The sequence below is a fragment of the Lytechinus pictus genome, chromosome 18 (assembly GCF_037042905.1).
Source record: "Lytechinus pictus isolate F3 Inbred chromosome 18, Lp3.0, whole genome shotgun sequence".
Taxonomy (NCBI): Eukaryota; Metazoa; Echinodermata; class Echinoidea; order Temnopleuroida; family Toxopneustidae; genus Lytechinus; species Lytechinus pictus.
This window is the reverse complement of record NC_087262.1, coordinates 15,948,499-15,974,145: the sequence shown is the minus strand read 5'-3', so window position 1 is coordinate 15,974,145 and position 25,647 is coordinate 15,948,499. Positions and strand designations below refer to the sequence as shown.

Genomic DNA, 25,647 nt, shown 5'->3' with positions numbered 1-25,647 from the left:
TGGGGAAGAGGGTATAAACTGTGTGATACATCTTCAGAGAGAGAGAGAGAGGGGGGGGGGGACAGAGTGAGATAGAGATGGATAGAAGGAGGAAGAGAGAGGGGTGGGAAGATAGTGAGCGGTAGAGAGATGATGTTCCTACAACATAGAGAGAGAAGTGAGAAGAGGTGAGTGGGGAAGAGGGTATAAAATGTGTGATACATCTTCATTGCTTTACCAGCAACACAATGGTTTGTGATCATTTGCAAAATCGAAATTGGTGTTGCTGTTCAGTATTTTACACAAAATATGCACGCAACACTGATGATAATCATTGGTTTTCCAAGTTTGTGATTGATCACAAACACCTGTGTGGCAGTGCACTGATCTAAAGATGACACAGTCAATTTCTGAAACACCCGTTTCACAACCAATCTAAAACTAAGACAAACCATTCAAAACTAAAAGAAAGATCTAAAGAAAAGGATGGGCTAGAAAATACAAACACTTTGATGTACTGATTTTGTTTTATTCCATAAAAAAAACATGGTAGCAACAAAACCGTGATAAAAGATCAATGCAAAAATATAACAGAGAAATGTGCATTATTCATGTGCATAAAACTTTCATACTATTTCAGGGTAAAACAAAAATGTTATTGGCAATAAAATTAAAGTTCAATGAATTGGTCTTGTATTACTCAAAAGAATTCTTGCTCATTTAAGAATCACTTGATAACTTGATTGGGCAAGTCTTTTTTATCAAATCATTTATTGATTCACTGTTTAAATAATCATACATTTATATGTTTATTCATAAATTTGTTTATTCATTTTTTAAATCTATTCCATTACAATCATTAATGCGATTTGGAAGTATGCTCAAACTTACAGTCATATTAATAAAAATTCATTATTACTTTTTTAATAAAAAAACAAAATCTAGACCTTATCAAAGAGATTATTAACATATATGATTTCTGCAACTTATTTAATCTACAATAATAGTATGCTCACACTTACATTCATATTAATAAACAATAATTATTACTCTTTTTAACAAAAAAATAAAATCTAGAGATTAAACATACATGACTTATGCAATTTATATAATCTACAATTTTATAGTACTATGGCCTATGGGTTCCATAAATATAACACGTGCCTTTTTAACTTCTGGTTTTACGCCACATCTACTGTGAATAGCTCCAGCTAAATACCTTAATTATTTATTACTGCAATCAGATGAACTTTGTGAAAAAAAAATCTAATAAGTATTGAGCCAAGTTTTTAATGTGGTCTATGGTAAGCCATCTTTGCCATGAATGCAGAAAAAAAAAGCTAGCATTTCATAGAAGCATAAACTTTAGAAGCTTTTACTCTTGTTTAGTATAAACTAGGTCCTAGCTTGAACCAATTTGAATACTGCCCCCATCTTCTTCATTCCTCTGGCAGTCAAAAAGAAAAAAAAACATACGAAAATGATACATAAACACCTGACAATAGACATTAAAATCATACAAGCTATAGTTTTCCAAGAAAAAAATTGAAAAGAAAAAGGAAATGAAACTTTATCATTTTCTGAGGAAAAAAAATTAGACATCAGTATAGGCTAAAACTACACATGTATTTTGTGTGAGTTTAGCAAGAGAAGGAATAAGCATAAATTAGAATACAATATTGAAACAGCTCATTAGTTACAATTACAATAATATAAAAATGTTAGTTTCCTCTAGATATGTTTTTCAGACTTATTAAAATATGTTATGCATATTGATATCCATATATCTCTCAACATAATTATCATATACAAATATCAGGAAAATAGTACAACATAATCTCTAATATATATACACCTACATACTTAATCTAATGATGGAATGTTACAATACAAAATATAGCTGATGACTCTAATATAAATATCTTTACCACATAGTCAACTCAATAGTCAACTTGAAAATCATGTTAGAAGGAAGTAATGTGCAATAGCTGGCTTACTATGTAAGTTTGATTCATGTACTTTTGTACTAGGTTTATAGCCCTTTTTAATTTCATAATTTTTAATATTGTAATCCCTGAAGTAATTTCAAATTTGGCAAGATTACTTCTGGCGTTCCCATACCCATAAAGTCACAAACATACACACAAACTACGAGAAATTGTTCTGGCCTCAAATTATATGATAATCATTTTTACATTCACACCGATCTAAACCAAACATACCACAAAAGGTTCTCCCTAAATCGAGATGGCATAACTTTTAAACTAAAGTGTTTAAATCAGAGTGTTCCTCCACCAAATTGTTTGAAAATAAAATTGATATGCAAGATGAATGCATGAATAAGGCCATAATGGAAAAAAAATCTTAAACTTTCAGAAATCCCTATTTTCTTCTTCAAATTCTCATGAAAAAGACCTGTTAATTTACAGGCATTATCTTTTGTTGATATTAAAATTATTATGCTTTCTTTCTGGCGAAATACCTGGTATCCTATAATCAGGAAATCTACGATTGGAAAACTAGAACTTTCATTGGGTGGGTGTGAAACTGCCTTATGTCTTTGAACCATGCAGACTTGTTTTTGCACCTGGGGATGTTTCACACCAAATTAGGTAGAGCTAAAAATCTGACTTAATTCCCAATTGCGTGCGGTATACATGTATAACTCATCACTGCGTTGGTCAGATTATGCTAGGAGCACTCAACTGTGTAGTCATCTATGATGTTATGTGCTATATACAGAGTTTGGTGTTTAAACGGGGCATTGTAACCAACTTGCAATCAATTGTAAGATTATTTCGGGTCCAAAAATCAATTACATGTCTTGAAATTAATTGCAAATTTAAACTTTTGGCTACCCTGCTTCTCACAACAAGGAGTATAAATTGATGTGCTCTAGTTAAACTGGGCCCTGTCTTACAAAGAGTTAACAAATCAATCGTAACTATGGAAATCCATGCATAATTTTTTCTACACGAAATTTACAAAATGTCCTTTGTAAACAAATGAGAACACACCATAATGTCAAGAAATTATGGATATACATTCATACCTAGAAATTTTTTTAACAAACATTTATTTTATATGTTGAATTTGCTGGCTTTCCATATTTGTGATTGATCGGATCAATCACAACTCTCTGTTACTTGTAAACTTGCAAACTGAAATTTGATATTGATTGCAAATAATTATTTTTTGTAACACCCCAGGGGCCCATCTTACACAGAGTTGCGATTGATCTGATCAATCGCAACTATGGAAAGCCAGCAAAGTCAACATCTTAAATGCATGTTTGGTAAAAAAAAATAGATATGAATGTATATCCATAAATTCATTGATTTCTTGACAATTTGGTGTGTTCTCCTTTGTTTACAAAGGACATTTTGTAAATTTCCTGTAGAAAAAATTATGACAATGATGGATTTCCATAGAGTCAAGATTAATTGAATCAATCGTAACTCTTTGTAAGACGGGGCCCAGAAGTCACACTGATCTCTTAGTGAAACATCTCCATGATTTCATAACCAATCATTTACTGAATAAAAAGAAATTGCTGAAGCCAATTAAATGCACAAACATTTTTCTGACATATATTGCACATCAACAAAATTACATCTTTATGACTCTTTCCGCATGGATACTTTAGTGGGTGCGATGGACACATTAAAGACCACGTTATGCACCATGTTTAAAAAAAATTATACATTTTAAGAAAAGTCAGGAAACTAGCATTCCAGACTGCCCCACCCTGCTAGTCTCAAATAACCAAGGGGGGGGGGGAAGCTTCATGTTTGCCAACTTTAAAATACACAACCTCAAGGAAGCATAAGCTATTTTCACAATAAAATTAAAGAAAAAAATAATAGGAGTTCTATAGTATTGAAAATACCTTCAAAAGCACTCCTTCACTAACATACCTGTACTCTCACCTGTGCACTACTTGCATAGCAATACCCATGTACTCAGAAAATTTTGAGATCTTGCTTCAGTTTGTGGAGCATTGTGGCCCAGTGGATTAGTCTCTGGACTTTGAAACAGAGGGTCGTGGGTTCGAATCCATGCCATGGCATAATTTCCTTCGGCAAGAAATTCATCCACATTGTGCTGCACTCAACCCAGGTGAGGTGAATGGGTACCTGGCAGGAATTTATTCCTTGAAATGCGTGTGCGCTGTAATCTTAATAGTAATTATGGCTGCCAAGCTACAGCTGGGTAATAGTATCCAAGTCCTTTGGAAGCGCATAGAGACATTATTCATAATTGTGATATGCGCTATACAAGAACTGTATATTATTATTATTATTATCATGCCAACCTCCTAATATTAGTAGGGGAGACTTGCAACATAAATGACAAGGTATATTTTTCATAAAGCACCAATCATTTCTCAATTTGAAGCAGGGAAATAATACACAGGCTCAAGGTAATATTACCCTGAAATGCTCTTAAGAGCACTGGAAACTCCAAAAGGAAAATCTTTATTCATTGCAATGTTAAAGCTTATCCAATGTTGCAGAGTTAGGTAGTAAGATGTGAAAGGACTAGTAGCCCTCTAAAAAAAAATTGCCTGGTTTGAAGTAACCTCTACACTGTACATGGGCACTTGAGAAGAAAAAATTAAAAGCTACACATTTCAATACATGTTACAATTATAAATATCCATTCTTGAACCACAGTTAGAAAAAAAGATTTCCAATTTATTTTATACCATATTTGAGGGCCATCAGCTGAAAAAAAAGTTACCAATCATGTATTTGCACGAAAAATATTTGTATTGCCTCATTTATTTTTCAATGCAAAAATGACTCCCAATCTGCATTATGGATAGCAAAAATGAAATTCAATTATATCAAATTTCAACAATGAAAAAAAGGGAAAGTTTCAAAACCAACAAAGGATCGCTCATTCTATCAATGCATGATAGAAAATGAATCAAACCCATGATATTAAAATCATAATCAATTAAAAAGTGCACCATCTTTTCTGACCCACACTGTATTACAGCATGAACAAGGCTTTATGGTGGTGGAAGTAGGGGGCCGGGGAGGGAAGAGGAGGGGGGCATTCATTACCCCTAGGGAGGAGCTGCTCCTTGTATAAACATACCATCCATGTTATTCTGGAAGGAGGGTTTGGTAGTGGTGTGGTGTGTGGTCATGTTGGGCGGGCCTATCGTGTAGGGCGTCGGCTGGGCGGTGGTGGTGACGGGGGCGATGGTCTTCTCGTGGTTGAAGACGAAGATGTCGGTCGTGATGCACTGGAAGATGATGACGCTCGCGACGAGGATGATGAACCAGAATCTATCCGCACTCTGGATGAGAATATTAGGATGAGAGCAAATTAGAAAACAAAACCTCATGTCAAGTCACACATGACGACCTGTGAGAGTATGTATAATGGAACAGAATTAACCTACTCTTTGGGTTAAATTGGTTATCAGACATGGAGGTGAAGGGGAGGGGGGTGGGGTACTGTCAATACCAGGTGGACACCATGCACATTTATGGACTTTCAATATAGTTATCATCCTCCGATCTCAGAATACCCTCAACAAATATATTGTCAAGTATTTCCGCACCCAATTGATAATAGACTCGCCAAATGGATATACCACACTCGGTCCTGCGGATCTCGGTGCGGTATATCCATTGGCTCTTCTCACACATCGTTCATTATTTGGCTCTGCATGCACGCACTTACGTGCGTTATTTGTATACTATTACATGTACTACTACTACTACTATTCCTACTCCTAATACTACTACTATTTTTACTAATCATATGTCATCTCAATCGAATCTTAGACTTCTTAAAACAGAAAAGTTCTCCCTCTCTCCAATTAAACCAAGACAATTGTAAATGCCAATACTTAAACACTAAAAAAATTAATCAATCAAAAAACACATTAAAAGTTCGAAATAAAACCAAATAAAATCATTTGTATGAACAATCTTACCAAATCTCCAGTTCTGTACCACCAAAGCTGTTTGAACCAATGAAAAAAGAACAAGTCACAATAAATTACAGAAAAAAGATATATGAAGATAACAATATTCAAGAAAAGTTGAAGTAATGAGAATTCAACAATTTCCAAGGTTAACCCCTACAAGCTGTGGTTAAAGGTAAATTCCAGTTCTGGTAACGATCTCAAAATGACTTTTTACAGAATCTAATATATTGACCACCCAAGTGTCTGGTTGTATGAATAAAAAATATGTGCCAAAGGATTCTGGAAGAAATTGTGTAATTGCTGAGAAATAAGCAAAATAAGTGCGGATTCGGTCACTTCTGTCGGGTCTTTATTCCAGCAATAATAATACACTGTCCCACGTGTGCCTATCTGTGTTGGCGATCTTCAGTGTGATCGTATTTCAGCTTAGATTTTATGATTTCACAAAGTTCAGTTTATGTAACTGTACCAGATCTAGATCCACGATGATATACATGTAGTCATACTTAACCTTGGTTTTACAGACTTTCTCACGAAATTAGTGTTTTACTGCAACTACTGTAATTTAGCTTTAAAACCCCATACCAAATACTTCGGTGCTTAACTACTTATAATCATAATCAATATTCATAATTTATACTCACAATTGTGCTTAAATACTTGTAATTAGTTACAAAGAATGGCTTAAAAACCTTGTAATTTTAGGAAAAATTTTAACGAAAATTCATCCAAAGGGTGTGTATAGAAGATACTATAATTTTGATATGAAAATCAGGAACTCTCACACACACACATACATGCAAAAGTGCCCTCATAATCAACTAGTTCACCCTACTAGCTAGCTTCACCCTATCAATTTGAAGTCATACAGAGCCCTCGTACTGTAAACTGCGAAGAAGGAGCCCCGATAAAGAGCTTTAAGAAATTAAGTGGTCAATGCAATTTATCATTTGGAGTGATAGAAGGATGCAAACACAAACCTTTTCTAGTTTTATAAATATGTTGCTTAGCACTACACAAAAAGAAGATACTTGTGGTACAATGTCAGATGCAAAAGCAAAATGGCAGCAGAGGTGCTATCGCTGCACTAGGAATGCGAACGGGGACTATAGACCAGTTCGTAGTTACTTCATGGACAATTTTGTTCAAATGACCTTTCATTTATTTCATTATGATAGGCAGATTTCAAAGCAAGATATTACGTATGCTTGCCTTACATAGCAGGATGAAGAAATTGAATAGACCAGGTGACTGGAATAGCACACCAACGAACACTTTATGAAGGTATTTGTGGCATTCCTACTTTGAATGCATATCATAGCATGTTGCACAATGTACTTGGCAAACTGTGAAATACCAGTCGTTCGTGGACGCATTGTTGTTTTTTGTGGATGTAAATGAAAACACAATTCAAAAGAATATATGAATAATCAAGACATCAAAGATGGTGCTTATCTCATTAGATTTTAAACCACCATGTCACTTTAGTACAAATGACCTTCCTCTGATCATGCGTAGAATCTTTTGATCATGCGCAGAAAGGAACTACGAACTGGCTTATTCCATGCATTTCAAACTCTATGGCAAGTTCTCGGGAGCCTACTCACCAGAAAGGATATGATTACACAGCTGATGACTAGATTCACAAAGAGAAGATAAAAGGTACCGTCTACTTTCCCTTGTATCAAACAGAATAACATGGCAAGCTACAGGGGTAGAAAAAAGGGATAAAATGTTACTTATAGCACGAGACGGATTTCGATAAAGCTATCTTTGAAAAGCAAAACTTAAGCATCTACAATCATTGTCTTATTGTCTTATCATCCACTGGAGCTAAAGAGTTATTAATTGTTTTATATGAAGCATTAGAAAAAAAAAGTAAAAATTCAGGACAAATACAGAGTACCTTTTCTCATGACAGCATAAATGAAATCATGTGGCTAAAATTCAGACAATGGTACATACATTTTCATGTAAAATGGCAAATACACATCCACTATTTTGAAATCATATCATCTGTAATCCTGATATTTGTTCGGGCATAAATATTTATGTAACTTGATTATATAATGGAATAGTGACAACACTTTTTGGGAGATTTATCAAAACTTCTGAGAAGCTCAAATACTTACCGCCACCATGATAATCGTGACAGCTGAAAATATCCTCCGCATCCATAACTGAAATGAGAGAAAGGGAAAGAGAGAGAGAGATGAATGAACATCGATTTCATTTCTCCATATTGACTTCATATTTTTTCAAATCAATGTCTCAAATCTAGTCACATGGTTTGCTTTATTGACATAAGTGCCCTGTTGCATAAAAGTTACTATTATGGTAAACTTTGCCATCCAATGGTAACTACCATGATTATGCTAATTAACAGCCAATCAGAATCAAAGGATTCCATGCAAGTTACCATTAGATGACAAAGTTTGATACCATAATGGTAACTTGTATGCAACGAAGCCCCGGTCCAATGCCATCGGATCCAATAACATAATTTGGTCAATTTTTTGGCTGTATGTATAAGGTCTTGTTCGTCTATGAGATTGTCCTCTAAACTTTTTTTTTCAGTCTAAGGCAATTTGGTTTGAAACACCCTGGATTCATTACCTTTATTAAAAGAAAAAGTTTACACGTAATTAATTAATGTCCGTTAACTAGTGGGGGTAAAAAAACCTCTAAAAAACTTGTTAAAATTTCAGTTTACATCTTTTCATCCATGAAATGGCCATCAATAATGGAACTATTGTAGTCACGCATGTAGAATTTCATGGTGTTGACAGAGTGTGACATCAACTAAAACGATCTTTCAGAGTCAAGAAACAAGTCAATATTCTTCATCTTCTTGATTGTTTCCGATAAAAAAAAAATCAAGGAAATATGGAAAATAGACGGCCATTTCATTGATATTAAGATGTAAGATGTGATATTTCAGAAAGATTTTGGGAAGATTTTTTTTCCATCCAGTCAAACGGTTGTCAAAATAGGATGTTTTATATAGCGGCCATTTTAACAGAATTTAAAACATTTTGAATCAGCCCTAGTTTAAAAATTGCCATTTGATCTATCATCACATTTTTATAATTATCATTATCTTCAAATTTGAAATCTTTTTTGTTTTTGTCGATTTCAATTTCTTACTATGATTGTCGAAAAAATCTTCTTCTTTTTCTTGGCAAGCAGTTGCACAATGTCATTGTCAATGGTCAGATGCCCAGATTGCTCTGTGAGACAATAAAAAGAAAATGATACTGAATTTGTCTCATAGAGCAATCAGACAATTTATTACTTTTTTTTTTTATGACAAAAGCCAAGATGGTAGCATCCATCCGCATTTTTTCTTTTTGGCATCATTATGAAATAATCACCAGTCAATCCATTCGCTGCTGTTTATTTTGACATGTTAAAGTACAAGTCCACCCCAACAAAAAGTTGATTTCAATAAAAAGAGAAAAATCCAAAAAGCATAACACTGAAAATTTCATCAACATTGGATAAGAAAGTTATGACATTTTAAAGTTTTGCTTAATTTCACAAAACAGTTATATGCACATCCCGGTCGGTATGCAAATGAGGGAGCTGATAACAGCACTCACTATTTCTTTTGTAATTTATTATAAAGATGAAATATTCTAATTTTCTCCTCATTGTCATGTGAAACAAAGTTTTATTTTTCCCTGAACATACATGTGGAAATACCATTGGTTAATATTTTATGGCTCAGTCAAGTTGGTCCTTATTGTCAAGAGGTATTCTGAATATTGCCTTAACTTTTCTTGTAACTCAGCAAGATAACAGCTCGCTAAAATTCTCTTAAATCGGTATTCTGAAAATGGTCTTATCTCTGTAAGGACGTCCCCTATTTTATCTTTGACACGGCTTATATTTTATCATCAACCAATCATTAAACTTTTTATATGTTTTGGTCAACCAATAGAAGCGTCCCTTGACTCCCTTCTAAAAAATAATTAAGCGCATTGTATACATGCTGCGTAATTTCGTATGCGCAACCGGCGCTTATGATTGTACGCTACTGTGCTAAAATACACATGGCTTTTCTCAGTCATATTTTCTCTGAAAAGATTCATCATCTCCAATGCCAATTTTCGATTGCTGAAAAGTCTACCAATCTGCCGTTATAACGTCTTTGGAATGTCTCCTTTTGTAAAACATGATGTTCTTGAAAGGATGCAGCAAGAAATTATTATTGTTGATCGAGAAATATGGCATTCAACATTAAGTTACAATAGCCCCCTACCTCTTGTAAATTTTCTTGTATTTTGTTAGGAAGTTAACAGAATGCAAAGATCAGAGAATTTTCAGAATACCTTTTATCTCGATATGTTATCTTGCGCACAGAGATATATGCGCTGTTTTCAACTTTACGCATCATTGTAACTCTGACGCCATAAGCGCTTAGTGAAAGTTACAAGAAAATTTACAAGAAAAGATACAAGAGTTTTCAGAATACGGATTTTATTGTAACTCTAAAGATACAAGAATATTTCTCTTAAGACAATTTTCAGAATACGGCCCCAGGATTTCATGAATAAAACTCCTGGTCCAGAAGCAGGACCTGTGCTACACTCATTCAATGAACAAGGTTATGATATAACCTTGTTCTCAGTTATATCTCCATGTGTGGCAAAATAAGGATGGCAATGTTTGGCTTATTTTCTTTTTCTTTGGGACAAATGCTTGATTTTTTTACACTGACAGTTTCCATTACACCTATTCGTCATACAACTTGGCCCTTAAGTAAATTCGATTCTTTAAATTATTTTTTTCTTAATTAAAAATAGAGATAAAAAATGAAAATTTTCTTGCCATATTATTTTCCACCAATAGAGGGCGTACACAAAAATATGCCCAAAATTCAAGTTTTTGAGCGCTCTAGTGAATACAAAAATTATTCCCAAGTTACTAATGAAAAATAAATTGCAACTGTATGGATATTAGTAATTTTGGTCACAAAAGTGATATTTTAATCATTTTTTAAAGTGTGTGCTCTGTACAGCATTGGCATGCCATAGTCCAACCTGTAGATTCCCCACAGGCAGGGTGGTTGCAGTGAACAAGTGATGTGCTACTGAGTCTGAGTAGCTGTTTTAACTAATTTTGCTGTTTACAATTAAAATTTTTGATTTTTATGTTATGACTATGTGAATTTATTTTTGGCAGGTTTCCTCTTCAAAAAATAAAAAAGAATATCAAATTAGAAATCCAAGCTTTTGTGGAATTTAAAAGAAAAAAATCCAGGATTACTCAGCATTATCCCTGTTTACTTGTCACCAGTCCATTCAAAGCTTTATTAAACAAAATACTCAAAAGATTTTAATACTTCACAATGCCTTTCCTCGGTGAATCTATATCTCACACACAGTGCAATTAATAGCAAAATCAAATGACGAGAGCTGTACAGAGGAGGGTGGAATCCGGCCCTCTCGCTTAGCCTGGCGGAAATCATCGAATATCGATGGATAGCGCCACCTCCACACTAAACTCAACCAACCAACCATGCGCATGCCGTTTACTTTGTAAGCGCTGGTGATTTCTTTCCACTCCCATTGACAATCAACTTTCACAACGACTTGTTGTGAACGAGTGCACACACACACACGAGAAAAGAGGTGACATGAGACGTAGACGATGAGTCATGACAAAATTTCACGATAATCGATATAACTTAACGCCAATTACTCTTTCAATCCAACTGCGTCAGCTCTAGCTCTCTGTTTTTAGCCTCCTCTCTTACTCTTAGGAGATTAGCCATAAATCGCGTAAATAGTATTGATAAGTTGATCACGTGCTGACTACTACAGTACTGGGATGAAATCTAGCCTCACAGTCATCTCACATCAAAATATACATGTGGGACCGAACTTATTCGACTTCAGTCCCGTATGTGCATTTCGATGTGATGTATTTCATTGCGCGATGCTTCAACTATTTAGAAACCAAAAAAGGGTCTAAAGCCTTACCATTACTGGTGAAATTTCATGATAAACTGGAGGCGGTGATCCTAACGCTGCACTGTCCATCTTGCTTATTTTGATTATCGGCTTCAATAAGAATATATTTAATTTACAAACCCACCAAAAAGTATCAAGAGACAAGAGCGAGGGCTCTGTAATGTTGTCATCACATGACTGCCGCAGACTGCGCGCGTTGCGCTGCGGACCGACCTGGGATCATAGAGATGTTAGTATACATCTCTATGCCTGGGATCGACTATGGGGGCCTGGGCATAGTCTGCAGGCACAGACCCTGATTGGAACTTTGATCAATAAGTGTGCCTCCACGCAAAGACTAGCACATACAAAACTTGCTGTTCCGAGAGCCTTCAGTACACAAGGCATGAGTAGGCTGCACATTCAGACCCTTAACTCGAGTGAAGGGTTTGCCCAGCAGACTAGCCTGGGCACGGGGGGCCGGGGGCGCGTTTCCGTTTTACACCCTGGCGAAGGCATTTTCCGCAAAAATAGCCACAAAGCGACTAGTGAAGAGTCTACACACGTCGCTGGTTGCAGCGTGCGACACAGGCGAGTGCGCAATATGCACAGTTACAGATCAGAGCATAGAGTTCCTCGGCACTTCATGTACAGAGAGCAGTCATATGAGTGAAATCCGAACATGCTTTTGCAGTTAGGTTTTTTTTATGAAAAGTTAAGGAAAAGTTTTTTTTCTAAATATAAATTATTAACTAAATGAATAGAATGACAGACAAAATAAAAATAAACAGATACATACAATAAAAAGAAAATTGAAGTTTGATGGATTGATACACTTAGATAGATATAGAAGACTGATAAATAGATAGAGACATAGATAGATAGATAGAAGTAGAGAGAGAGAGAGAGAAAGACAGAGAGATGGATAGATAGATAGATAGATAGATAGATGGGGGGGGGGAAAGAGAACTTGAGAGATGGAGAGATGTTATAGATAGATAGATAGATAGATAGATAGATAGATAGATAGATAGATAGATAGATAGATAGATAGATAGATAGATAGATTGATAGATAGATAGATATATGGATGGATAAAGAGAAATAGAGAGAGAGAAAAAAAGACAGACAGATGGATAGATAGAGAGAGAGAGAATCTGAGAGATATATATTAGATAGATAAATAAAGAATGAGAGAGACAGAGAAGATAGACAAATTAACAGATAGATAGATACTGTAGTTACATAGATAGATAAATAGATAGAAGATAGATAGATAGATATATGGGGGAGAGACCTTGAGAGAGGGAGAGATGTTATAGATAGATAGATATATATATGGACGGAAAAAGAGAAAGAGAGAAAGAGAGAAAACAAGACAGATGGATAGATAGATAGATAAAGAATGAGAGAGACAGAGAAGATTTAAAAATAGATAGATAGAAGATAGATAGATAGATAGAGAGAAAGACAGAAAGATGGATAGATAGATAGAGAGAGGGGGAGAGAGAGATAGAGAATTGAGAGATATAGATAGATGTTAGATAGATAAAGAATGAGAGAGACAGAGAAGAGCGACAAATTAACAGATAGATAGATACTGCAGTTACATATAGATAGATAGATTGATAGAGAGAGAACTAGAGAACTAGAGAAAGACAGATGGATAGATAGATGTTAGATAGATAAAGAATGAGAGACAGAGAAGATTAACATATAGATAGATACTGTAGTTACATATATAGATAGATAGATAGATAGATCTATATAGATATAATTTGAGAGATAGATATATAGACGGATAGAGATAAAAAGACAGACAGATGGATAGATAGAGAGAATTTGAGATCAAAGACTGAAATAAGTGAATGTTTACATACAAATAGAATCATAACAAAATATAAAGTAAACATTATAAATAAATATCAAATACAATACAAATTCATACAGATAAAAAAGAAATGTATCATAAATAAATACAAAAGGCCAAAAGTAAAGTGTCACCAAAGAAGAAAAAAGCGGAATGAAAGATTAAGAAGAAAGAGGTGAGAGAAGGGAAAGAAATTGGGATAAGACAAAGAGAAGGGAAAGCAAGAGGGGGAATTTGAAAGAGAATAGGAGGCAACCTTTAGAAAAAAAAACTCATTATGCAATACAAGACATTTAACAATGGTAACAAGTAAATAAAGTAGTAATTGAATCGAATCGAGCACAAAAAAGGGAAAAGTAGAGCTGAGGAAATAGACTCCCGAAGGAAGTCGAGGCAGTGTTGATATTGCACATGAGTAGATTAATAGATGGGTAGAGAGAAATAAAAGAGAGACAGATGTATAGATAGAGAATTTGAGAGATAGATGTTAGATGGATAGATAGATAGACAGATAGATAGGTAGATAGAGAATGAGAGAGACAGAGTAGATAGACAAATTAACAGATATATATATCATGATTGTAAACCCATAGATTGATTTATAAGATAGATAGTGGATAGACAGATATGATAGATATAAGGATAGATATAATATGAAAAAAGGTAATTATGTGTTTTATTTTTCAATATTTTAGCTATTATTCGTTTTCATTCATATAAACGATCATGTGCGATAAAGTAAAAAAAAAATCATGAAGCCAACGTATATAGTTCAGCGGAACAACCAAAATACAGAGACTGAAGCTTTTGGTCTATAAGCTCAGCTGCATTTGCACGTATGTTCTGCGGATATCTTCGGTGCGGACTTTTGGATCGCGCGCCCAGCTGATTATGTAAACAAACGTAGACGTAGACTCTTCACTAGTCGCTTTGTGGCTATTTTTCCGGAAAATGCCTTCGCCATGGTGTAAAACGGAAACGCGCGGGCCGCGCGGGGGGGGGGGGGGGGTTGAATAATTGGTCCGGACAAGGGTGTAGAAATACTCAAATGGAATGGGCGGCGCTTAGGGAGGGGAGGGGTAATAAAAGTGCATTTTTTTTCTTCATTTGATTATAACAGCTAGGGGTTACCAGTCCAATCATGACTTAATCCCGCGCGGGGGCCGGGGGGGGGGGGATACTTCCATTGACGATTGGCCGTGGAGATACCGATACGTATACCATGGGTAGGGGGGACGCGTCCCCCTGTCCCCCCTGGGATATCCGCCCATGATTGCCCTGAATATTCCCGCTATAAATCATGCTGGATCAATTGTAACTACAGTGATTTTCAGGTCTTACAACAATTAATCTCCCGGCAATCTCCCAATCTATGGGGAACTACACCCTGCCATTGTTGGAAAAATACCAGACAAAAATAATGAACAATATTGGTGAAGGTTTGAGGAAAATCCATCAAAGTTAGAATTTTAGATTTATTTTGATTTGTGACGTATATATTATACGAGCAACCATGCACATATGTAATAGGCCTAATATAAAATGCATAAATTTCAAATTTATGGTTCATATTCTAAAAAAATATCTGTCAGGAGCGGGTGTGAAATGATTTGTCTGTTGATATAGGCCTAATAAAGGTACATTAGATATTAGATATTAGATATTTTGTATTTTGTACTTTTGATGTTGTTTGTTGTTGTTGTTGTTGTTCATAGTTATCTTGACATGTATTGTGCAGGGCGCCTTTGTAAAGCAGTTTTAAGAACTGAACAGGCCTACCATGCAGTATAAAATAAATAAAACAAAATAAATAAATAAATAAATAAATAAATTTGTTTTTCTTCAGAAAATGACATTTCATTGATTTCTTTTTTTTTAATTCACGATAAAGGAAGCTGTTCACATAATATGACGTGACAAATTAATAAATCGAAATTCTAATAAATTTTTTAATCTTTGGTAGATCCTCAAACCTATATTAATAATGATTTTTAATTATGTTGCTATTTTTGCAATATCTAGAACTTTCCCTTTAACTACGGCTATACAAGCCCCCCCCCCCGCCCTATAGGCTTGCCCCTATACTAAAGCTGACATGCATGCAAAAGGGAATAAATCCATTTTCTTATCATTTGGCGTTAAATTCCTTGCATGTTTGATTAAAAAGACATTCACCATTTGCATCAAACCATGGACATACTCGATCCATGATCATGCAATAGACACTAAATCCGAAACATTTTAAATGGACCTTTGCTCAGTCTTCATCAATCAATATATTTCACTATTTCATTTCATTTCATTTCGTTTTATTTCCATTTTCAACAAATACAGTTTATTTTGTACATTTTAACATATAAATAACAAAACATATTTCAAGTATTCCTGCACAAAAAAAATTATATTCAAGATTATTACATATCAGGTTTGAAATGGAGGAGGCTGCTAAAAAGCGGAGCTTGTAGAGTGCAGCCTCCTAATAATGTATGCTTCCTATACATTCACGAAGTTTTGTTCTTATGTTTAAAAATCATAATTATCCTTTTTTATAATCTATATGAATTTGTATATATATTTATGGATTTAGTCCCTTTTGTATCCAGAGGGGTAATAGATCTACAGAAGGTTTAACATTAACATACTTCTCTCTTCCCCTATACGGCCGGGCCTACGGCCTTCCTAGCTGTCAGTCTAGACAGATGTTGAAATGGTTTACTGGCCTGAGTTAAGCTGCCCGGCTAGCTGACATATAGCAACGACTTGAAAAAAAGACTAAATTCATAAAAATTATAAATGAATCATACCAATTAAAAGGCCCATTATCCTATTAATTTACAGGCCTTATAGGCCCTATACCGGTAGATCTCTAGATCTCCAGATCCAAACAGGTCAACACAAATTTTATTTCTCTGCACCCCCATTCGATGCCTCCAGATGCAGACCCAGAACTGATCGCCGCGCCCCTGGCCGACCGGCTCGCTCTCGGCCAATACCGGTCGGCCGGCCAGGGGCCGGCAATTCTATCTATGTACGTGACGTGGGCGTGGAACATACCGTACTCAACTCAAGTCGACATCCCATTCAATATTAATTCAGCAATTTTGGAGCTGTTTCATTCATTGGTAACGTTGGCATTTTTTCAATTAATCATAATATAATCTACAGTAACGATTGATCTAAACATATATATAATTCGTTCGTAGGTTGCAAATAAATTTAGTTCTTGTGCTTTGTAATTTGCGAAAAAGCAGCAGTGGCATAAATTTTTATAATTATCGCAGCAGCGGCCCTGCGCGGCGGCAGCTTTCGTGTTCCGGAAAACCTCCCGATACTCTGGCGCAGCCATCAGATCAATGGAGTCCGGTCGATCGCGCTGCCAGCCAATGATCGGTATGATGCCAGGCATTTTGCATTGGCCATTGCCATTAACGGGAGAATTTACAAGCCGCCACACCCCAATTAAATTTTGCTGAAATAAGTGAAAACCACGGATTTAGCTAGCAGTGAGCAGGCAAAATTTGAACAATGAAGAAGAAAAAAAATCAAGTGCAATGGCCAATGCTGCTTGAAAGAAGTTGAAATATAGTACTAGTAAAAAAGAAAGAAACTGGACTCTGCAAGCTCAGCGTATACTATAGATTTTGGTTCTATTTAATTTAAATAAAAGTACCGGTAGGATATAAAACAAATATATATTAGGCGTTTCCTTCAAAAGCATAGTGGGAATCATTAATCCTCGGTTGGACTTAGACTAGTCTTCAGGACGCAATGATGATGACTTTTAAAATAATGAAATATACTTCTAAGTTCTTCATCATTGACGAAGAAGTATATTTCATTATTTTAAAAGTCATCATCATTGCGTCCTCAAGACTAGGTTGGACTGGCAAAACTACTAGATCTATATATTCCTTAGGAGCTTTGTCCCTCGGGAAAAATAGTACATCATACATGTAATTGCCAAACCAACCTCGGATACCGGATAAATAATTCCACTTTAATTTCTCAAAGCCTGATATATTTGTTTACTATGCATGAGCAATGACGTCACATTGGATGAACAGGTGATTATTCAGCTAAAGATCTAGGTATCAGCTGATTTTTCATGTAATATGCATTCTAACTGCAGATCCGATGTGCTACATGTATTTTATAAAGTTAATTAGCTGAAAATAATCCATTGACTATTGTTTGTTATTAAATGTTAAATGGAACTACAATTCTGAATACTTTACTATGAAGTGCTGCAAAGTGTGACAAATACATGTATGACCTTGAGGCTTGAGTTCGAATAAATGATGGAATGGTTTGGAATTCTTCCTCACACAGATACAAAGTCTTAGTTCATGGTACGTTTTTTATGTTTTAAATAGCACACTTGCTCCAACAAAAGTGCTGATAGTTTTTTAATGTTTACACTGCTTAAGTACTCTCTTCTTCTTCAAGCTTGCAAAATTTGATGAAAATTACATGGAATTTGAACAAAATGCAGCATTTTTTGTACTTCCCAGATTTAATAGAAATTTCAAGTTTTTGAGATAATGTTTTTGTTATCTTTCACACAATATGAAAGAAATGAAGGTATTGCTAGTCTTAATATGGCAAACAAATAGCATTATGCATGAATTCTTTATCTTTAGTATACATGCAATTCTGAACTATAATGCAAAATTTGATGAAATTTACATGGATTTTGACTTAGTAAATTTGACCTCAACGTAATGATCTCATGGGGTCTAAAAATGCCAAATTCTTTTGAACAATTCCAGAGAATTTCCAATTGGGTGAACTTCAAAGCTCAATAGCAAAAACTCAAGCACATGAACCCATGTTATTTTTTGCATATTTGAAATATTCAGGCACTGTTAGAGTACCTCTGTGCAAAATTTGGTGAAAATGACATGAATTTCATTTTAACTGTGGAACGTCCTTAATAGTAACGTTAGATCTTACTATTTAATTCTAGTTGATTTCAAATTCAAAGGATTTTACAGCACTTCACTAATTTTCTAAAGCCTTTTGAACTTTTATATCATAACTAAGATTAGAATAGGTTTTCAGGTGATTTTTTTAATGTTAGATGTAATGAGTCTAGACCTATCACTGCCTGCAGATATTTTAAGTAGAGTCGCTGAGCGATTGTCGCTCAAACAAATCGTTTACTATAAAATCATTACATCTAGATAGAAGATACGATGTACATCACATTGCAACAACCAAGATTAAATGATGTTTGGATTTTTAAACCAATGTTTCCACTCATTTTTATTAAAATTTGTGGATGTGGTGGTGGACATTTTTTTTAAACATAGAAATTATAGTATCTTTGACATTTCAAGTGAAACGTACATGTAGGCCTATACAGGTTTGTATACAGGTTTGGGCAGAATGGAGTCTTGGGATGCTAAATTATCCTCATCCTCTAAACTTCTAAAGAGTGTGAGGTGTGATGTGATCACTGAATGAGGGTTGGTGTTTTAGTGCATTTTATTAGTCGTTGATCCGAGCAAGAGTGTTTGATGTACGAGGAGTGTGATACAGGGTATTATACATGTAAGAGCATGAGAGAGTTTAGAAAGGGATTGTTAATTAGCGTATACATAATAATGTACAGTTCCAGTCAGTGTTAGCTCTGTCCGTTCCACTGGTAAAATGGATTTGGATTGATCATCAACTAAATTGTTCTGGGGCCCATTTCATACAACTTGTTAACATTTATAACAAATTGCACAGTGCAATATACATGTACATGTAGGCCTATAATTTTCATAAGTTACGCTGCTGAAATCGTTCAGTTTGATTGGCTGATACTAGTAAACTTGTTATAGAAATTGTGTATTTATGGGGTGGTGAAAATTTTAAGTTCAATTTAAAAGCCAAAAAAAAGAATGAATAAAATTAAAAATAAAATATGAAATTAACAGATATATTTCATTCTGATTCATTTCTTCAAAGATCGAAATATCAGATATCTTTCTCCTATTTTTTATAATCAATCTATCTGTCTAATCTGTTTATCATATCTATCTATCTGTCCATCCATCCATCAGTCGGTCTGTCTGTCCATCTGTCACTCTGTATCTATCTGTTTATTTTTTTAAGGGGAGTGCAAAAGTTCTGATCCAATATCTTTCATTTCTTGATTATGATTGTTGAAATACTGCCTCTCTTACATGTACCGGTATTTGATTGGGAGTCCCTGTGAATGTTTCAATAGCTTCAAATTGCAGTTTTCTGCTGTGCATAAAAAAAATCCTTAGTGGATGGAAAATGAATGGACGTGCAGACATGTACATGTAGTACCTAAACCTTTGAACTGATCTGGGCCCTGTCTTACAAAGAATTAAGATTGATCTAATTAACTACAACTATGGATGCCAGCAACGTCAACATCTAAAATAAATGTTTGTTCAAAATATTTTGTAGATGTGATGTACATGTATATATTCATACATTTACTGTTTTCTTGACAATTCAGTATGCTTCTCTTTTTTACAAATGACATTGTGCAAGTTTTCTTTAGGACCAATTATGACGTTGATAGATTTCCATACAGTTGTTGTTGATTGGATCAATCGTAACTCTTTGTAAGACAGGTTCCTGGCCTTTGTTTCTTGTTACAGATCAAATCTTTAAATTGTTCAAATTTTGTTTTGTTTCTTGTTACAGATCAAATCTTTAAATTGTTCAAATTTTCATGGGAATTTTGGCAACTTATTTTTCACTAAGTAGTGCAAAGTGAAGCTTTTGTGGAAATAATTTAAATTTTAAGTCAAATTCTATGTACATCCAGAAAAGATACAATTTACATGTAATTTTAATTACTCATGATCATGTTTTTCATGGCCTTCTGGTCTCCTTTCTGAAATTCCCTTAAGTTTAAGTAAATCAAATATTAGTATACTTTGGGCAATAACAATCTTATCTGAGTTTTATCGTTCCAAGTTCAAGGAAAAGAATAAAGGGTGTACGCAGTACGCACGCACTAGGTCTGTGCGAACATGCAGTGTTTGCTGACGTACATAATGAATCACTGAACGTCATGGGGGTCAGTGGTTGTTTACCTCCAGTAAAGGTCTCACTGTCTGCATTGAGGTTGTAGAACTATTAATAACGTATACGGGTAAATAGTTTAAGAGATAAGAAAAGAGGTGTGGACATGTAGGACTACTTGTACTTTGCTATAAATACACATGACAGAACCAATTTATTTAGTTTGTACTGTCTGTCACGACATTTGAAAATATGATTTCACGATTTACTATCGTTCCAGATTCTGTTTTGATACACACGTGGTTGTGCATGTAGGGAGGTACGTGTATTCCGATTTGCCATTACAGTACATGCACATAGATAGTACCTTATGACCTGTGCTCCGGGGGGGGGGGGGGGGGAATCGAATTATATTTTGATGGGGGTGTGCCTCACGAAACCCTGAAATAGGGGTCTAAGGAACTAAATATATATCGGGCGGTGTGAAAAACAGGTTCTAGGGAACGGGGTCATGGTACAGTATACAAATAATGCATGCAGCCGAGTGCGTTAGTGGAAATGCAGAGCACGCGAGGTTTCTTTAGATAGGTGCCGCTATCGAATCGAATTATATTTTGATGGGGGTGTGCCTCACGAAACCCTGAAATAGGGGTCTAAGGAACTAAATATATATCAGGCGGTGTGAAAAACAGGTTCTAGGGAACGGGATCATGGTACAGTATACAAATAATGCATGCAGCCGAGTGCGTTAGTGGAAATGCAGGGCACGCGAGGTTTCTTTAGATAGGTGCCGCTCTGTGCATGAGCCGCTGGCGGCGAGTGCCCAGTGTGCACCATCTGAAGAAACTGAGCTTTCTCTGCATTTACTTTTACGCACGACAGAGCAAGTGCATTTTTTGTTTTATAAAATAGCAACACAGAAACAAATTCTTGAAAAGTTACAGTACTTACAGTTTTGTTGGACTTCTCCCGGGACTTCTACCGCACTGGTTTGCTTAAGCGTGCAATGTCAATTTTTGTTGCGCACCTTTTGCACTGCCGTGCAGTGCACCAAAAAAGTTGGATGTCATGTGACGCGTATTGGCCAATCGCGATGCTTGAAATAATTTAAACCAGAAGGTTTTTTTAAAAACCTCTTTAATAAATTTGGTCCGAAGTATTGGTTTAAATGCTAACTTCTTTTCATACGTGTTGTTGACAAATGCTGAATCCATGTTTGTATATTCTGTTTCATCCTTTAGATTGTACTCACTACTGATCTGATATCACCATGAGTTATCCAGGCTATCCACCAGCAGGAGGGCCAGGCTACCCCCCAGCAGGCCCTGGTTACCCCCCTGCTCCTGGTACATACCCGGTAAGTGCTCCTCCTCCTCCTTTGACTCCACTCTCTCCTTGACTTTTTTCTTTGATGCCCTCCTCATCCACATTCTCTTTCTCCTTCTTTCTCCTGCACCTTTTCTTTTGTTATCCTGTTTCATCTCCTCTTCCTCCCTCATCCTTTCCCTCCTTCCCCTCCTCCTATTTCTCACCCTCTAAACTTCTTCCTCTATCTCTTCTCCTTCCCTCTTCCTATATCCCCTTTCTCCTCTTTCCCCTGTCCGTCTTCCTCATGAGTCATCTACCTTCTTCTCTTTCTTCCCATTCTTCTCCTCTCTTTTTATTCTCCTCTCTCTTTTCTTTATCTTTTTTTCCCCCTTCTATTCCATCTTTCTTTTAATGCTCCCTCGTACTTCACTTACTCCTCCTTCCTCCCTCGTCACAATGATATTGACAATATTCCAGATGCATGTTTCTTTCCCTTTTCAGGATGTATGATAAACCTCTGACATATGATGTTTTCTCTTATTCCCAGTTCGCAATATTGTTTAAAAGTCTGTGTGTCGAATTTGGAGTATGTGTACTTATTTAATCCCCACAACACAAAGAGTAACAATATTTGAATCATATTTTTTTGTATAAATCACAGGTTTTGTGAAAATTTGATAACACATTTCCTTGCCTCTTGTCTTGCAGCCAGCGGGAGGGGCTCCAGGCTACCCACCAGCCGGAGTCCCAGGCTACCCCCCAACAACTGGCTACCCAACAGGTGCAGCTCCACCTCCCGCTGGAGGAGCCCCCTACGGGGCGGCTCCAGGTTACCCCCCTGCAGGCGGAGCTGGATACCCTCCTGGTGAGTTGACCGTTTCTTTTGATTCGAACTCCAGCCTTGTTTCTTGAAACTCTAACTTATACATGAACAGGTCTTCTTACAGAATATGTAGTACATGTACATTCTATTATTAATGTGTTTTTGTGACAAATTTGTGTAAACGTGCTTTAAGTATTGATGTGACAATGTTTTGCTTTGTAAATGAGAGGTATCCAACTCGAATGCTTACATTGCAAATTATCTCCTTGTCCAGAATAGAATGAATACTCTTCATTTGCATGACATTTTATATGGTTCATAATAGATTTTTAGAGAATAATGTAGATTGATGGCAAAATCTGTTCGTGTTTATAGCATTATTTATAGTTGTGAACATGCATGCCAAGTAATTTTATTGTTATTGGTTGGTTGTACATAATATTAGATTCCATTCATATTACAGGGGGAGAGGGCTGCTTTCATTTTTTTGTTTTTGTTGCTTGTTACAGTGCAGGGCCCTGGGAACGATTGTTTGACTGGGGGTGCTGATGTATTAAAATTTGACAACAAAATTAAGGTTATTTCGGTCCTTAAAAATTTTACATGCAAAAAGGGGGGGAGGGGGTTCACTACAAAATGGAGGTCATTTGGTTACATTTCTCAATTTTTTAACACCTACCAGAATTCCAGGGGGTGTGGCCTATTGAGAATGATACACGCAGCACCCCCAAGGAAAATCTTACATTTCTCAATTTTTTAACACCTACCAGAATTCCAGGGGGTGTGGCCTATTGAGAATGATACACGCAGCACCCCCAAGGAAAATCTTACATTTCTCAATTTTTTAACACCTACCAGAATTCCAGGGGGTGTGGCCTATTGAGAATGATACACGCAGCACCCCCAAGGAAAATCTTACATTTCTCAATTTTTTAACACCTACCAGAATTTCAGGGGGTGTGGCCTATTGAGAATGATACGCGCAGCACCCCCCAAGGAAAATCTTACATTTCTCAATTTTTTAACATGTGTCTACCAGAATTCCAGGGGGTGTGGCCTATTGAGAATGATACACGCAGCACCCCCAAGGAAAATCTTGGGGGTGCTTCACCCCCAGCACCCCCACTTCTCTGGGCCATGTATTTGATTATTTTCGATTTCATCTTGAATTAATTGTAGGTTATAGTCAGAGTGAGCTAAAAATTCATTATTCTATCTCATTTCAAATTTTTTTGGATATACATGTACATTGTACATGTAATTCTCTAAAATTCTAATGAAGAAGAGCGATCATCATGCTGCTTGAATCACTAAAAGCAAACTTTTGATTGATTCATTTATTTATTGCTTATTTATTTTATATTCAGTTTCAATGTCAGTCTGGACTGGTCAACATCCTGGTCCCAAATTATTTCAAAGTAGAACACTAGAACATCAAGCAAGTAAATTCATGATGACAAAATTGAAAGAATAAAATATTGGGGCACACTTTATTACAACAAAATGTTTTTTGGTAATGGCATCAAATCTTACCCGGAAATGATTAAACAGGATATTGACGAAAGAGGAAGAGAAAAACTAATATCGGTTTTTAAAATAGGATGCAAAGATGGGAAAACTCAGTCTGCTGCTTTTCAATGAGGAAGTAAACACAGTGACCATATAACATACTGATTTATCACATCAACAGGGTGTCAGTGCATTTTATGAAGAAATTATGATACACCCACGAGTTAATACGTTGCTTTTATCTTAATATACATGTGGAAACAATTGTATCAATTAAAGCCATTGCCCTTGCTGGGGCCCCTTGCAGAAAGCGTTGCGTTTAAACGCAAGCCAAAAAATCAATCGCAAGTCCCAAATGCGCGCTGTTGATTGGTTGAAAATCAAGTTGTGCTTGATTTTTTGAGTTGCAATTGACTGCAACTCTTTCTGCAACGGGCCCCAGTTCTGATATTTACCCTGTCTCAGTGATTTGTTTTCCTTATTGATACATAATGCATTGAAATTATAAACCTAGTTGTTAAATTCCTGCATGTAACTAGTAATTTGTGTGTGCTATGAGTATGATATGTTGTATGAGTACTAGTCATGTGCTAGATACAGCCAATCATTTAATTGGGATTCCATGGCCCCGTATTACAAAGAGATTTGATTGATCCGATGACAATCACAACTATGGACGGCCAGCAACGCCAACATCTATTATGCATGTTTGTTCAAAATATTTTCTAACTATGATCATACTTTCATTGTTTTCTTGAAAATTCACTGTGCTTCTCTTTGTTTACAAAGGACATTGTGCAAATTTCTTGTAGAAAAAATTGTGACACTGATGGATTTCCATAGAGTTACGATTGATTGGATCAATCGTAACTCTTTGTAAGAAGGGGGCCGTTTCACCATTTTATGAATCAATATCATTATGGTTGTGCAGTAGTTTGCTTTCTCCCATTGGTAAAACCTGATATGGATAGTATTTCACAACACTGTTTAAGTTGCACATTCATGACATTATGAACAACTGGTGATCACTATTTTGTGCTGAATGAGATGTACCCCAATTCTTGATAAAGTAGGAGTACGTTTCCTATAACCCTTGTCCCTAATCAAATTGTGATAGTTCAAATAAAGTGTGAATTTGGTCGTTTGTTACAAACAAGAATTCTTCTATAGTATGAAAATGGGAATCATTATTCATGGTTTGGCACTTACATGTACCTATAATAAGAACAGGTCACCAGTTGAGCATAAAGTCATGCAT

General features: G+C 35.7%; 2 protein-coding genes across 5 annotated transcripts in view; one reads left to right on the top strand and one right to left on the bottom strand.

Moving 5' to 3' along the window:
* Positions 1–471: 471 nt before the first annotated feature.
* LOC129282167 (uncharacterized) lies at positions 472–12,092 on the bottom strand. The gene is made up of 5 exons (XM_064113204.1): positions 11,917–12,092; positions 8,062–8,109; positions 7,537–7,635; positions 5,936–5,962; positions 472–5,290 (listed from the first exon to the last, which is right to left on the bottom strand). Exons 1-5 carry the CDS (start codon positions 11,974–11,976, stop codon positions 5,054–5,056), a joined length of 471 nt encoding a protein of 156 aa, XP_063969274.1. The 5' UTR covers positions 11,977–12,092; the 3' UTR covers positions 472–5,053.
* A 4,651-nt stretch (positions 12,093–16,743) lies between these two features.
* The window catches only part of LOC129281180 (annexin A7-like), a 36,420-nt gene continuing 27,516 nt past the window's right edge, over positions 16,744–25,647 (top strand). Inside the window, exons 1-3 of one of the 4 annotated variants that reach the window (XM_064113038.1) lie at positions 16,744–16,878; positions 21,991–22,106; positions 22,766–22,922. In XM_064113038.1, the coding sequence (XP_063969108.1) occupies positions 22,020–22,106; positions 22,766–22,922 (244 nt within the window). In that variant the 5' untranslated portion in view covers positions 16,744–16,878; positions 21,991–22,019. The remainder of the gene's footprint in view (positions 16,879–21,990; positions 22,107–22,765; positions 22,923–25,647) is intronic. The other 3 variants (XM_064113036.1, XM_064113039.1, XM_064113040.1) reach the window with 3 other exon arrangements.

Bases quoted from the DNA above. Each gene is read 5' to 3' on its own strand.
- LOC129282167 (XM_064113204.1), bottom strand. From the start codon at position 11,976: ATGGACAGTGCAGCGTTAGGATCACCGCCTCCAGTTTATCATGAAATT. The intron at 8,110-11,916 runs GTAAGGCTTTAG...CTCTCATTTCAG, and splicing joins ATGAAATTTCACCAGTAATG to TTATGGATGCGGAGGATATT. The intron at 7,636-8,061 runs GTAAGTATTTGA...CTACCCCTGTAG, and splicing joins TCACGATTATCATGGTGGCG to CTTGCCATGTTATTCTGTTT.